Source organism: Rutidosis leptorrhynchoides, chromosome 3, assembly GCF_046630445.1.
Source record: "Rutidosis leptorrhynchoides isolate AG116_Rl617_1_P2 chromosome 3, CSIRO_AGI_Rlap_v1, whole genome shotgun sequence".
In the NCBI taxonomy this organism is placed as follows: domain Eukaryota; kingdom Viridiplantae; phylum Streptophyta; class Magnoliopsida; order Asterales; family Asteraceae; genus Rutidosis; species Rutidosis leptorrhynchoides.
The window spans coordinates 475,045,479-475,061,797 of NC_092335.1; the positions used below are offsets into that span (position 1 = coordinate 475,045,479).

The 16,319-nt window shown below is 32.9% G+C and overlaps 3 protein-coding genes across 3 annotated transcripts; 1 reads left to right on the plus strand and 2 right to left on the minus strand.

The window, feature by feature from the left end:
- The first annotated feature begins 3,337 nt into the window (after positions 1 to 3,337).
- LOC139898132 (protein trichome birefringence-like 13) lies at positions 3,338 to 6,641 on the plus strand. The gene is made up of 6 exons (XM_071880842.1): positions 3,338 to 3,856; positions 4,368 to 4,545; positions 5,083 to 5,223; positions 5,325 to 5,445; positions 5,982 to 6,116; positions 6,267 to 6,641. Exons 1-6 carry the CDS (start codon positions 3,415 to 3,417, stop codon positions 6,531 to 6,533), a joined length of 1,284 nt encoding a protein of 427 aa, XP_071736943.1. The 5' UTR covers positions 3,338 to 3,414; the 3' UTR covers positions 6,534 to 6,641.
- A 3,885-nt stretch (positions 6,642 to 10,526) lies between these two features.
- LOC139901681 (uncharacterized) lies at positions 10,527 to 12,151 on the minus strand. Its single transcript, XM_071884361.1, has 2 exons — positions 11,474 to 12,151; positions 10,527 to 11,359 (listed from the first exon to the last, which is right to left on the minus strand). Exons 1-2 carry the CDS (start codon positions 12,067 to 12,069, stop codon positions 10,654 to 10,656), a joined length of 1,302 nt encoding a protein of 433 aa, XP_071740462.1. The 5' UTR covers positions 12,070 to 12,151; the 3' UTR covers positions 10,527 to 10,653.
- A 2,559-nt stretch (positions 12,152 to 14,710) lies between these two features.
- On the minus strand, positions 14,711 to 15,037 carry LOC139901683 (uncharacterized). The gene has a single exon (XM_071884362.1). The coding sequence runs from the start codon at positions 15,035 to 15,037 to the stop codon at positions 14,711 to 14,713; it is 327 nt and encodes a 108-aa protein (XP_071740463.1).
- Between the last annotated feature and the right edge of the window lie 1,282 nt (positions 15,038 to 16,319).

Below are 16,319 nucleotides of genomic sequence, written 5' to 3' on the forward strand. Positions count from 1 at the left end.
ACAACAACAACAACAACAACAACAACAACAACAACAACAACAACAACAACAACAACAACAACAACAACAACAACAACAACAACAACAACCACCTTCAAGAAAATCGCCCAAAAAAATTACTGTCTCACCAGGGACTCGAACCTAAGACCTCTCGGTTACCCACAAACACTCCTAACCATCCAGCTGAATTCGATTTTCTGTTTTTATAGACTTTCAATTATTTAAAACCCGTATTTCTTTTCTATTCTTCTTCTTCTATCACTCGACTGATCAGGGATCGAATCAACAGCAACAAAAAGATTAGGATTTATTTAGGTTATGAAAATGCACGTAATCAGTCAGTATGTGAATGAATTGTTTTTAAGAAAAAATAATAAAAAAATATGACCTGCAGTAGCAGTCTGTTCTTCACGAAACAAAAACAAAATAAAAAAAATAAACTCGAAATCAAATCTGTTGGAAACAAATCGAAAACCTAACAACTAAATCATGTTTGCTTTAGAATGTATAACAAAACGGATTACCTAGTATCTGATTAGATTAATTAAAGAAAGAAAAATAAATAAAAAAAAATTGCTCAGACATAAAAACCCGATATGAACTCAAAACTCATTCTCTAATTCAAGAAAGTTTTAGTTAACGATTTCAACATGAAACAAGTTTTAAATGACTCCTTAAAACTATATGAATCATCAATTATTATAAAAACTCAAGAACGAATTCTAATTTTATCAAGAACACTTTGGTTGACTTTTTAGATTTAAATTTCGACCTCAAAATTCGTAGTTGTTAAAAAGAATTGGAATGAGAAATTTTGCAGAAAGATCATTTAAAATATTCCTAACAAAACGGCATTTATACATTTTGCAAATTTGTTTTGAATTCGAGATTTAGCCAAAAAAAATTACATGTACATAGTATATCGAGCTAATAATATAATTCTGTTTGATTTGTTATATAAAAATAGATGTAATTGTTACTTGATAATAACAAGGAATAAGTGAATGAATTTATGTCCAATATCACGAATTTATTTGGTTTGATTTATAGTCTGGAAAAGGTTGCCAGTAAATATTCGAATCAAGAGAAAAAGATAAAGAAAAGAATGAAAACAGATTGTGGAAGGTGACTGAATTCATTTGTGTATAGGATCATTCGTACCAATTATCAGACAGAAACAAAAATTCATCACAGTTGATTGTGATGCAAAACAAAATACTTCAATTATATGTATAAGTTTAGTATTTACAGTAATTATATATATATATATATATATATATATATATATATATATATATATATATATATATATATTGTAAATAATACAGATTCTATGTTCCGATTCTTAATATGTATCTATGTATTTAAATCGATATATCTATTTTTTTTTACTTTATATATTTAATAAACATTAATATATATATATATATATATATATATATATATATATATATATATATATATATATATATATATATATATATATATTAATATATATGTATTAATATATATATATATATATTAATATATATGTATTAATAATAATAATAATACTTTTTAATGATAATAATTAATAATAATAAATAATAATATTGATACTAATAAAAATGATAATAATATTATTAGCGTTAATAATAATAAAATGTATTATTTTCTAATAGATATTAATAATAGATATGCTAATATTACCAATAATAATTCTAATAATAATTATATTAATAATGATTATAGTTGATAAATATAATGATATTAACTATACATATGGTAATAATAATATTATTCATAATACTAATAATGATACTAATTGTAATAATATTAATAATATTAATGATAATAATAGTATGACAACTATATTGGTAATAAAATTTGATATATAAACCTTCCATAGTATTAATTATACAATATTTATTCATTATATAATATCTGTTATGCAGTAACACTTATTGAATATTTAATATTTATACATCGTAATATACATACACTTAACAATTATGTATAGAAATCATATAGATTTATATATAGCTTCATTTCAAATTAATACTTAATTGTTTTGTATCTTAGTTTATATATATATATTAAATTCTTATTTTTAAATTATATTTTATAATTTCAGTTTATTACATATACTCACATTATATATATATATATATATATATATATATATATATATATATATATATATATATATATATATATACCTATTTATTTACAACAATTGTTCGTGAATCGTCGGGTACGGTCAAAAGGGTAATTGTTTACATGAATATAGTTTCAAAGTTTTGAGACTTGATTTAATAGATTTTGCTTATTGTGTCGAAATCATACAAGATCAAAGTTTAAATTTGGTCAGAAATTTCCGGGTCGTCACAAACCTGCACTTAAAATGTTTACTCTGATAAACATCCTCATTACTAATAGGAGTCGGAGGCTCGGAGCTAGAAGTTGTGATGTGGTCCAACGGTTGGTAGCAACTGCAGCCGGGGGTTGGGGTTTTACCGTCCATGCCCTGTATGGGATTGGTGCGGGTTTCCTCCTTAGCACGCGGTTGGAGGCGGGTATAGCAACTACGGGAGATGATCGCGTGAGTGGTTAAGCCCCCTAGATGATCCTAACTAACTGTCGTCCAAAAAAAATCACTGACAAGTACTAAGCATAATTGACACTGATATTTCATTCCTAAATGTTTTATCCTATGGATTGTTTATCTTCTGCTGTAAGAGTGCGAGATAAGAAGATTCATTAACCCAAACATTCCTTACTAAATGGAAAATCAAGTTAAGTATTGTTTGTAAGATTAGAATTCAATATTTATAAGTAGTAGGGATGAGATTAGTATCTGCTTCAAATCATACCGTACCGAAAATACCCTATTTTAAGAACCGAATAGCAAATCATTTTATAAAAGCGGTAATGGTTTTGGTTTTCATTTGGTACCTGTTTTTTCGGTATTATACCCAATGGAGCCGAAAATTGACTTTCGTTAACTACTTTGTGAAACTTTCATTAATTTTCGTTCGTTAACTATACAAATGAATTTGAAAATAGTTTGCGTTTGTTTAGATTTTTGAGGAAACATAAACATTAATATAAAATCCCAACAAAATTCACTTTGATCAAAAAGTCACTCACGTTTATTAATTCATGTTCATTTTACTAGTACAATACCGATACCAAAACCGAACTCGTCCCAAATCAAGAACCCAAAGTGAAATCGAGTCCTCACTATTTCTGTTTCGATATTAGTACCGGTTCCGGATTCGGTATCAATTTTTTGCAATTTTTTTATCATGCCTATTAAGTAATGAAACTAACATTTCCATATTGCAGTTGAACATCCCAATTTCACTGAACAGATAATTATAATCACGCACAACCGTCGCCACGGCGGAGAACACTGCCAATCTACCACCACAAATGGCATCAAACCACCACCACCACCACCACTTAAAAAAACCTCATTCTTCATCCTCTTCATCCTCAACAACCTATTTCTACTTCTTCATCTCAATCCTCACCCTCATCTCTCTCTTTCTCCTATCCTCTCACTACCTCACTTCCTCCACGTCACCAATCATCATTCCAATACCACAATACGTACCTGTAAGTAACAACAATAACGGTGCTGTATCTGCTTCATCATGTGATTTCACAGACGGCAAGTGGTTTTACGATCCAACAGCCAGATCTCAACGGTATGATGACACATGTAAAGAGATATATAAAGGATGGAATTGTATTGCCGGTAATAGATCCGGTGCGTCGGAGATTGTGAAGTGGCGCTGGCAACCTAATCACTGTGCACTTCCGTCGTTTGATCCGATTCGGTTTCTCAAATCACATAGAGATATTAGTATCGGTAAGATCATATTTATTATACGTATAGTTTTATATGATATTAGCAGTAATATAGCAATGCCAATAACTTATCAGTTCTTTTTATGTATCTCAATGAATGATTGAGCTTGTTGTTAGATTGAATAGATTCAGTAGGTTAATTAGGTGACACTGCTGCTACTGGTGATTGGTTGAACTCATGATTGACAAGACGTTGGGGTCTATTTGACAATGCTATTGATCTAGACCTAAAACAAACCAAATACATTGCACAATTACATTGCTAACTCCTAACAACAAATTACGGACCATTGTAGAATCTAACGAACCAATGGAAGCTAATAAGATCCGACACGTGAAACATACCAATCGATTGTTGCAGGATGAAATTGTGATGCTTGCCGTATATCCACAGAAATGGCTTCAGTTACTTTTCACGTTTGTTATCGACTATATACTGTATGAGTCTTATGACTCCTATAATCTGATTAAGATGTTATTTGCAGACCTTATATGAACTTATTATAACGCAGGGTTTGTTGGTGACTCCTTGAATAGGAACATGTTCGTCTCTCTGTTCTGTTCTCTGAAAAGTGTTGCCGGTGAAGTAAAGAAGTGGCGACCTGCTGGAGCTGATCGTGGCTTTACTTTTCTTAAGTACAACCTCACAATAGCATATCACCGCACAAATCTGTTGGCACGTTACGGTAGGTAAGCTTTTTTAGTGTGACATATTATGTGTGTCATGTTTCATCGATGAAAACTTACCAGCCTGTAACTCTGTAAGAATGACTAGTTGTTTATATCATAGAGGTTGTGGTTGATGAAGAGTGGTTCAGTCTTATCTTTGGCAGATATAAATAGATTATTATGCAATTGTGTAGTGCAGATATGCCCATCAACCTAACTTGTTTGAAAAGTCAACTTTTAGTATTAGGCAACGTGCTGTCGTACAGTCAACGTTAGAAGGACAGAAGAAAAGTCAACTCATAGTCAGTTATTAAAAAAACCCGTCTACCTAGATCTTCACTGTCAACTGAAATCTATTGAAATCTTGTTAGAAAAGGTTATATGAATTTGAAGTCAGAAAAGATTGGATCTTGTTTATCGTGACAACATTCTTGTGCTTTTTTTTTCTATATAAAAATGTTTAATAAAGAATGTTTTTGTGTAGCTAGCCCTACTAAATAGTGTTTGTTACTACCTTAAAAACTGACTCTTGCATCAATCGATTATACTATTGTATAGGTGGTCAGCCAATGGTAAGGGCGGTGAGCTGGAATCTCTCGGGTTTAAGGAGGGCTATAGAGTCGATGTAGATATACCAGAATCAACATGGGCTGAAGCTCCAAGTTTTCATAATATTCTCATATTTAACACTGGACACTGGTGATATTTCGTTCCTCTTACAAATAACATTACTCGCACACTAATTTCTTGGTTTGATTAATGTGATTCTAACCGCCATTATTTGGAATAATATATTTCAGGTGGTGGGCTCCTTCAAAGTATGATCCTGTAAAATCCCCTATGCTTTTCCATGAAAACAGTCAGCCGATTGTACCACCTTTATCTCCTGATGTCGGGCTTGATCTTGTTTTAAAACGCATGGTAAGCATGTTTTACTCTCTGTCGAAGTTCTTAAAATGCATCGTTATTTACTGAAAACAAGCTCGTGTGGCTTAGCTTGGCATTCTTTTATATATATATATATACATATATATATATATATATATATATATATATATATATATATATATATATATATATATATATATATATATATATATATATATATGAGCTAATAACTCGTTTCTAGTTATGAAAATATTTGGACAAATGGTCTCGTAATATTGCTAAGTTATGCTATAACTAGAATATGTTATGTAAATATATAGTGTAAAAACCGCAACTAATTCAAAACAAATGTAAGCATGATGTTAGAGAAAGTTGTTTGTAACTGATGACACATTGTATCATTGATTGAGATGGAAAGTTTACATCATTGTGACTGTATCTTGAACTAATCATATGAGCAGTTACATGTATTTCTGGTTGAAATGAAAGTTTACAAAGCAGAGTTGCATGTCTACTCATATTCGAATCGTGTTATATTATATTATATTTATTTATATGTTTACATGTAGATATCATATGTGGAAGAAAAGGCGAGACCAGGGACAGTTCTATTTTTTCGCACTCAATCTCCTCGGCATTTTGAAGGTGGTGACTGGGATGAAGGTGGTTCCTGCTCACGTTTGCAGCCATTATCTTCAGCGGAGGTAAAATACTAGAGTCTTAGCATCTACCGACGTAGCTTAAAATTTGTACTTTATATCGTATGCAAATAAAAGCATAGGGTTCACTTATCCCTTTAGCATGCAAATATGTGACTGCCAAGTTGAATTTTTTTCTCTTTGTGTCTCATTCAGGTTGAACAGTTCTTTTCTGTGCAAAACAATGGAACGAATGTGGAAACACGTGTTGTGAACGACCACATATACGAAGCCATTAAAGGTACTGCTTTTCGGTTACTGGATATAACACGTATGAGTGAGTTTAGAGCAGATGCACATCCTTCTTCTGCTGGTGGAAAGAAACACGATGATTGTATGCACTGGTGCTTACCTGGGATTACAGATACTTGGAATGATTTATTCATCGCATATTTAAGTAAATTAAGGTACGAAACTGAATAGCACCGTTTGTTGCTGATGGTTTTCATATAGAAGTGGAATATAACCTGTTGTACATTATTTAGTAGGATAAGTTTGATTCTCAGGATGTTTCTGTTATCAAACTCTATAATCATCATGTTTTGTACCATTTTAAAATATTATCAATACTAATACAACAACAATACCCAATCCAACGAAAGTGGGGTATGGGGGAGGTGAGTGTAGACAATCATTCCTCGTACCCTAGATTAGAAGGAAGTCACTACTCCACCCGCGGGTATAGAACCCGCGCCTAGATAAGGTCGTCCCTCCCTCTGTTTATCAATACTAATAGTGATACAATATAGCAATTGATTAGTGTATAAGTTTCAATTTAGTTCATTTATGTTATACCTCAAACGAGTAAGATCAAAGTAGTTTTTTGGGGAGCCGGGAATGGGTCAAATGGGTTGATCCTTTTGAACTTCACCGAAGGTCTTTTTATAATGCATACGACCTGCGAAATTCTTTTTAGTTGGATTAGAAAAGATGAAAAAAGGATCAGACGTTAATAACAAGTACCTTTCTGAGGAACTAGAACTTTATGGTGCAAAAAGCAATTAACGTGCAAATGTGACAGTAATTAAGCCTCACGAAAAGCATATATTGGAACTACAATATTGGAAAAGGATAGAGAACATCGTCTAGTTGTTAAAATTACGAAGAAGGTACATAAGAACATTATCTCAATATTCTTGTCCGTGAATTCAGTGACGAGTTCCCTTTCCAAGAACAGTTTTACGAGTTGTTATCAGAAACATTATTAAATATTATTCCTGGAAATAGTCTACCACGATAACAAGATCACAACTCACAAGGGACATAATAAACTGTAGAGATAAAAAATTCTTTTATGGAATCATTACTGTGAAAGATAACATTCTTCAGGGAGATTGTTTTGAAACCTGTTATTATCATGGCAAGTTACAAAGAATTCTTTGTTATAATCTCTAGTTGAAACTTACGAAGCTAACGCAATTTTAAGACGTTGCTTACAAAGGAAAATGCGGCTTTAACATTTCATAGGTCCATGTTACCACATCGTCCCACAATTATTGCTCTGTTAAATGAATCTTATGAATATCTATACGTTTTTGCAATTTTGCTAAGAAGATCCCTTTTTTGAACCAAACATTACTAAATATGTTTTATAGTAGCATTATGCTATACTACATTCTGATATTGAAGTACTGAAATGTATAGGTAAAAATGATGATGTAAGGTCACCTCCCTTTTGCTGATTAGCCCAACCAACTGCTTAACCTAGAAGGCTCAAATCCTGTTCAGCGCAATCAACCGATATCTTACATAGCCCAATGTCACTGATCTCTTGATAGCCTAATCTTGTTTGCTTGTCCTTTTTTAACCCGTGACATGTGAAACAAATAACAATTTTATAAATTTACGAAAGTGATTATAGATTGATATTTTGATTTTATAAACTCTGATAAATCTTATGATGATAATCTATAAACTTAAACAGATGAATAATATCAACAACTAAATAATGAAAACTTAGATTCAATGCACGTACGATTTGTGGAGAATGTTGGTACTTGGTAGTGTCTACAAAGTTAGGTGTTGGTACGGTGTACCAGTGCAAAAAGAAAATTCTAAAATTATATTTAATTGTTTTGACATTATATCCTTAACTAAAAAATTATAATTTAAAAAAATAGTTGTTCGATTGATGAGCACTTTAATAAGGTTGATAGTGATAGGATGAGGACCACCTGTCTTAATGTATTGGATAATACCAACTCCAACCAAACTATGCTCTGTCTTCCATTCATACCCTCCTCATCTCATTCATGAAGACTTTAAAATTTTATATAGTTAAAAGACATATATTATCTTCCTATTTTTTATTGCTTGTAATAAATTGACCAAAATCCACTAAACGTAGTGAATTGTTTGTGTGTACAGATCATATGTTAATGTACAAATTTCATGAATTTATTAAAAAAATGGTAAAGGTATATCACTCGATTTATACGTGTGTATATGATTTTGCATCTTTTTACTAGAAAAATGAATGTATATAATAGTTAAAACAAGTTTCTTACGGTCGAGCGTTCCGGTTTGGCTACATTCAAAAACCACCTTGTTCCAAGAAAAATCGAACTTTTTATTTGGCGAGCTAGACTTGGGAGGATTCCGGTAAGGGTAGAACTAGACAAGCGTGGCATCGATCTTGACAACGTTCGATGTCCCATTTGTGATGGGGATATCGAATCCGTGAAGCATACTTTGAGGACATGCAGTTTCGCTAATGATCTATGGACTCAGATTTTTTCATGGTGGAAACTTGACTCATCTCCCTTGAGTTTAGATGACTTATTCTCCGGTAATAATTCGGCTTTCAATTCGGATTTAAGGATTCATATTTGGCAAGCAGTACGTTGGATAGTTTTCTATTGGATTTGGAAATATAGAAATCAAAAGGTTTTCAACAACAAGTGTGTCAGTATTCCAAATGTCTTCAATGAGATTCAAGTAATGTCTTATGATTGGATTTCGAGAAGATGCAAGAATGCTAATTTTGAGTGGTTAAATTGGATTTCTAACCAAGGGATTGTGGCTAGCGTGTTGCTCACTCCGCAACGTGAGGGATGCTTCCCTTGTTTCTTCTTTATGTGTATGTCTTTGTAACCAACATAGAGTTCGTGTTCGGGATCTTGTAATTATGTAATTGTGGTGTTTTAATGAAAGTTTGCTTTTTAAAAAAAAATATAATAGTTAAAACACGTATTATTTATCAATGTCTTGACCACTTATTATCATAAATGAAGAATTGGCGTTCTTACCTTATGGTAGCACAAACACATGGACTCACAAACACACACTTACAACCTTCATCTTGTACAGTATCGAAAGAAATGGAGCGCGCGAGGACGATCAAAAAGATAGTACAACGTTTTTTGATTTTGGACGGAGGGGAAGGACAAAATACAAATGCATTGGTTATCTTGAACCAATTAAACTTATGAATGGATATGAATGGATTGAGCTATAGATACATGTTATACATAACAACACACAATCTATCCAATTGTCCAAAAAGAATGTTTTTTTAGATGTTCTGTGTTGCATTTAGAAAATGTGTTACCCCACACCTTGGTTTCTAGAATTAAATCCTTATATTTTCAACTTATTTTATTTATCATTTCATTTTTACACTCAAACTACAACCTAATTAGCATTATTTATAGTATCTAAAAGATAAAATCCTGTAGCATTATTTATAGTATCTAAAAGACAAAATCCTGTAGCATTATTCATCAATAGTAACCAAGGATATTTTTGTTATTTCACCTTTTTTTTTTTTGTCTTCAACGATAAAAGAAGCAACTTTCGTAAAAGAACCAACCCTTCAATATTACCAAAAGATGTCGAAAAAAAAAAATTCTTTTTTACAAAAAAATCAACTACCTTTTTTTTTTTGTTCCTCAACGATAAAAGAGGCAACATTCATATAAGGAAAAACCCTTCAATGCTACCAAAAGATGTCGAAAAATATTCTTTTTTACAAAATAGATAAATTAACTTTTAAAAAAAAAGAAACGCTAAAAGAAGCAATTTTCACAAAAGGAACAACCCTTCAATGTTAGATGTCGAAAAAAATTATTTTTTACAAAATAGATCAAATTTTTTTTTTAACTTGCATTCAAAACAGAGTACCCGGCGCGAAACGTGGACTCCCCAACTCGTTAGTTCCAAAGTGTAATAACTATGATATGATGTAAAAGATATTCAAAACGAAACTAACTTATACGGAGAACATTGCAACATTCAACCTCAAAATCAAGAATTCAATAATCAAACCATGTAAAATTGGTTTCTTCAAAGGGAGATGATTCTCACACACATTTTTTTGATCCTCACACACCAATTGATTATTATTAGAAGATTAAAAGGTTAAAATAGGTGTGTGAGGATCAAAAAAGTGTGTGTGAGAATCATCCCCTCCTTCAAAAACATCTGTACAAACAATAATCTCATCACACCATCCAAAAAAAGACTGTACACTCTCCTTCTAGAATATTCAAAAACGGCACAAAAATTAAATTAAAAAACAAAAAACAAAATAAAAAATCAACAACTATTCTCCGTCATGCCTCAACTCCTTTCGGAGTTTTCTAGAAAACGGCTGGCAAGCATCCACACTCAAATCCATGGCAGCTGCCAATGCAACAAAGGCAGCTGCATCCTCCGTGCAAGTGACGTGCTGAACCCCAACCTCAACCTCCGGTTTACTACACTTTCCCCCACCACCACCCACCGTTGATGACATCACAAAACCTTGATATATCAAATGCGCCCATGACCCCAATTCAGAATCCGAACCCGATCCGGAAGCAGACCCGAAACTACCATTCGGTGTAGACATCGGTGAACTCCCGTTACAAACATCTATCGTAAACTTTCCACCCGTTTTCAAATTTATACTCGAATTCGCTAATGTTACCGGGTCGGGCCCACTAACCGCTGCGTCAGGTAAAAGCTCGAACCGGTAACCAAGCGAGTCTTTATCTTTAGACTCCCTCCAGACCTCTAAACGGCCCCACGGTTTCCAGGTGCTGTGGCCCGGTCTCAAAATGAGCCAAGCACCTGGGTTCGATGCGCTGACACTGTTTGACCCGTTTGATGGAACAAACGGTGTAACCATTGACGCCATAGCAACAGGTGACCCGGATAAATCATGGATCGTAATTGACCACCCTTTTCGCTCGTTCACCGGTTTTTCTTTATCACCTCGTATCGAACCTAACCAGGTTTTAGATTCTTTTAATTCCGATATCGATGACCTATTTAAAAAAAAAAAAAACTCTATCAGATTAAATTTCATTCAGGCATTTCATCAAACACTTAGAGTGCATGATAAACTTTTAAAAAAATAATAAAAAAAAAATTTAACTTACTCAGATCTCAAATTATGCTCTCTGCTATTTCTGAAACTGAATTTGCAAGTGAAAACAGCTTGACGAACATTCCCATTGACTTGAAATACTTGTGGGCTACATTCGGGTTCTCCATCAAACTCAAATACAAATCTCGGGTCGCGTTCGACCCGAATAGTCAAATGCAACTGAACCGAACTTTTCGTACCACGGTCACCAATCCCAACCCATCCGTTTCGTACGACGACAGACCCCCTCTCATTAACCTCAGACTTCAAACTCACCGTCACAACTCCCAAAAGCTTACCCGACCCGAATCCACACACAGATTTACTCTTGACCCGACCCGAATAAACTTCAATTTTCAACACGCTGTTAGATTTATCAACAACTTTATCAAACTCCGACTTCTTAAAATTAAAACACGCTTGAACTTGATCGTTCACTTGATTTACATCACCATCGGCAACTAAATTGATCTCTGCAATTTGCGTAGGGTAGTTCTTCAGCTTGATTTTGCAGTAACCGGCAATTGCCGGACTACTTCCGGCGCCGGCGCTGGTGGACTTTAAACCTAAACTTCCGACGAGAATTCGCACGTAAGGACACGGATCCATTGCGTCCTTGAAGAGTTAGATTTGGATCAATTTTAAAAACTTAATTTGGAGCAATTTGAAAACCTAATTTCTAAATTGTTAATCGTGTGTGCATATATATTATTCATTTATTTAGACGTACAGAGAGATAATGAGCAAGACAGGGAGATTACAGGCTGGAATTATTTTCCAGATAAGTAAATGATAAAGTACAGATTAATTGTTGCTTTATGACTTGTACCTTGTGGAGAGAAAGTTGTAAGCTAATCTGGATTGGGGGTTAATTGGTTTCTGTGTGTGATAATATTGCGTGCGGGAATGAGCTGGGGGCACGTATGCAAAATAAGATGCCAGCATTTTAATGTTATCTTTTTGTGTAAGTGAGTACCATAATTATAGAATTGTTACAATTATAGTCCTTGGATTATGTCAGTTTGTTCAGTTGGTTTCTGTAAGTTTTGACCCTGTTAACCTTATTGGAGTACTTGACATGTGACAAACCGACAGTTGTGACAGAGTTAAGATTCCGCTGGTTTGTGTCATTTATTACTATTACTATTAGTACTATTACTTTGCTATACTATCTAATACAGAAAAACGGTGAATAGTAATCATGGATATTTTTGTATTTTTTTTTAAAATTTAACTAATTTTCATTACACAAATAAAGCCCCTACACTTTTTAAAAAAAATCAAAACGACCCCCCAAATAGGGGGGTAAACTGTCAAATTACTATTTTCACAAAAAATCTTAAATAAACTCCACCCAAATAACGGGTCATATATTCTCGCTCGCAACGAGTTAAATTTTTCCGACACCATCGTTCAACTCAAAATAATTTTAGGAACACGACGTCACTAACTATATGCAAAACGGACGCTTTTTAAAAAATACTAAATATTTGAGGTATTTTTCATACATGTTGATTTTGCGTTAAATTTTGAAAAGTTGAAAATTTCATAGCGAAACGGGGAGATGCACATATATTGTTAATTTAAAATAACATTTAAATCTTTCGTGGGTTATACCTTTTAGTTCGACTCGAGTTGCGCTTCAACGACATCATCATTAGTCACGAAATAATTTTACAAACTAAACGCAATAAAATACATGAAAACCGAACCCCGGCGCGAAGCGAGGGTTCGAAAACTAGTTTTGTCTAAACATGTATACGAGTTCAAGGATGGGTTCGTGTTGCGAGACGGCGGGCACCTCAAATTCTTCAGTCAAATGTTTTTTTTTTCTTGACAAAATCATAGCGTGATTTCACCATGTTTGGGAACCCTTATTAGTGACAAGTCATACAACGTTTTATCATATTCTTTTGTTTCGCAGAGTAACAAAGGTGTTCACATTGACAAGGTTGATGGGATGATGTCGCGCCCAGATAAAAAGAATCGTAACGGTATATCAAAAACTGGTTGATTGATCCGCATTGTATCTGTTGGTTTTTGATTTAGTTGTTTGATTGCTGATGCATGTCGCCGGCTCTTTTGTTGTTAGCTTTCAGTTGGTTAGTTTTAGTTTTGGTTGACGTCATTCGTTTAGGCTAGCGTCGAGTTAGCTCGCTTTTGTTTTGTTAGTTCTTACTAGTTTACTTTGTTCGAGTCTTAATGGTCATGGTTTGAATGTAACGGTTCTCGGGATTCTTCATTTATCGATGGAAGCGTTATGTACTTTAATAGTCGTCGTTATTTTAGCCAAACAAAAAAAATTAGTGATAGAGAATTGATGTTTTAAACATTAAGTTGAGAATTGATGTTTTAAACATTATGTTTGATAATCAGCGACAATTATGCATTATATACTTGTTTAATAATGCGCTTTCATAGTGAATTTTTTAAATTTGATTGTGAAAATATCACTTTTCTAAATGAAAAATGTGTCGCTGTTGAAATGTAAAAATTAGTAGCGCACATAACCTAACTTATCAACAGTTGTTAGATCGTAATGAATATACAATAAACCTAAACAAAGTTAAATTTTAATTTCTTTATGCTCTGATAATTATCGCCGCTTTTGAATTATTGATAACCTAAACAATGTAGTTGTCACTAAAAAGGTTTATTTCGAGCTAAGTTGAGAATTACTACATCATATGATTAACCATGATCACCTATATATAGTTAATACTCGTAGCTCTCTATCATTTTAATTTTAAATCGTACGAGTTAAGTCACATGTTATGTACGGAGTATGCTTCAATTATATAGTTTCTCCTTGAAGTAAGATAAAATCAAAATTAATAGATAACAAATAATGAAACTCACACATACCAAAAGCTCTTGTGACTCAGCTTTGTTAAAGAGTCTCATTAACTTTGAAATTATTAATTCGAGTTTCATCGTAAACAATATTTTTTTTTCCAAAATAAAGTTTTATTGATACCAAAATAAATACATGGGCCAGGGAATATCCATAACCCTAATTACAAAAAATGACAAGAAAATCTAAAACATAGGACTAAACAAACACAGCCCTAGAATAATGAAAGAAGCAAAATCACTCATCCTGGATCTTCAATCTGCCTTCTATCAATCCCATCTTCCAATTCTTCGCAGCTAACGCAATTGAAGCAGACCCTCTCACTTTTAGGGTTGTTAATTTTAGGCGAATACCATCAACAATGCAATGAATCAAATCCACTTCAGATCTTTGATTTCATTTGAAAATACGACAGTTCCTTTCTTGCCAGATATGATACACATCAGCATCGACAGTAAGACGATTAATAACATCCCAAATTTGACATCTAAAGGGGAAACCTGCAAGCATATTGACAATGCCCTGAAGATTACCTGGTAAGCCTCTAAAAATCAGAAATTTCTTCAATTCACTCCATACTTTTTTTGAAAACTCATATCCAAAGAATAAATGACTTATAGAATCCTCTTCTTTATCACAAAGAGCACATTTGAATGATTTACTAGGATACCATTTCATTAACTTGTCCTGTGTTGTTAACCTTTCTTTAACAGCAAGCCACATTATGAATGCATGTTTAGGATTTGCTTGAGGAAACCATACAACATGATGCTAGAGAACAGTTATGGTACTTGCTGTAAGATCAACCCATGCTTGACATGTTTTGTAAGGTACTTTGTTACCTTTGTTTATAATCCACTTGACACTGCCATCAATGTCTTCAACTACATGATTCCCGACTCTATCTCTTAATAACAACAGTTGCTTCCAACCCCAACGGTCACTTTGTTTATCCTCAATTTCCTAAATGAATTTCCCTTTTAACTTTACAAGATTCACCCAATTATACCATAAAGATTCCTTCTTTTCAATTAATTTTCACAATTGTTTAATAAAAAGAACATCATTCCACTCTTGCATAGGCTTCAGACCCAAACCCCCTTGATTCTTTGGAGTAGAAACTCGTAGTAAACAATATGGGTGTGGGAAAACTCACACATTTATATATGTAAATATCATTATTAACAAATATAGATTGGAACCAAGGACGAAGCTTAAGCTTTGCTCCCGATTAGAACCAAGGTTCATCATATGTACCACATTTCGAGTATAAAATATTAATTCTCTTTAAATATTCTAAAAGTCAAAAATATCATATGTTTACTTAAAGTCATCTCATTAATTTGAAGTTCTTATTGTAATCTTAAAAAATAAATCTTTATAAACGTTAATTTTCTTTGAATAATCTAAAAATGAAAAAAATATCATATGTTCACCTAAAGTCATCTCGTTAATTAGAAGTCCTTATTGTAATCTTTATAAACGTTAATTTTTTTAAATTTATTACCGTGCTCCCTCAATCCTACAACAATGTCACGTCAGCAGAGATCCTCCCACAACACTACAACAATTACACTTACCGTAACAAATGGTCTTAGTTGTCATATTCAATATCACATTTCCAATATATAAAAAAGACATTATTAGAACTTTGGTGATTTTTATTGTTAATTAGGGTAAATGACAATATTTTTGACACAAACAAAAATAGTAACGGTTTTTCTTTTAAACGAAATGAGTACTTAATATGCATATCCTCACCGAAACCCATGCATCTACCCGTTTAACTCTTTAGTGCAAGTGTGTACTTAATATGCACACTTATGTACGAAACCAACGAAAGTGCAAGTGTGTAAATTTCTCTCAAGGATTGTATATATTCAAGGATCGATCTTCATATTTTCACTCTTCCAGAAAAAAACAGAATTGGATCTTGAATTTATGTTAAGCTTATGAGTTTCAATTGTAATACGTAGTGATGGAGCTTTAATACATTTGTGAATAA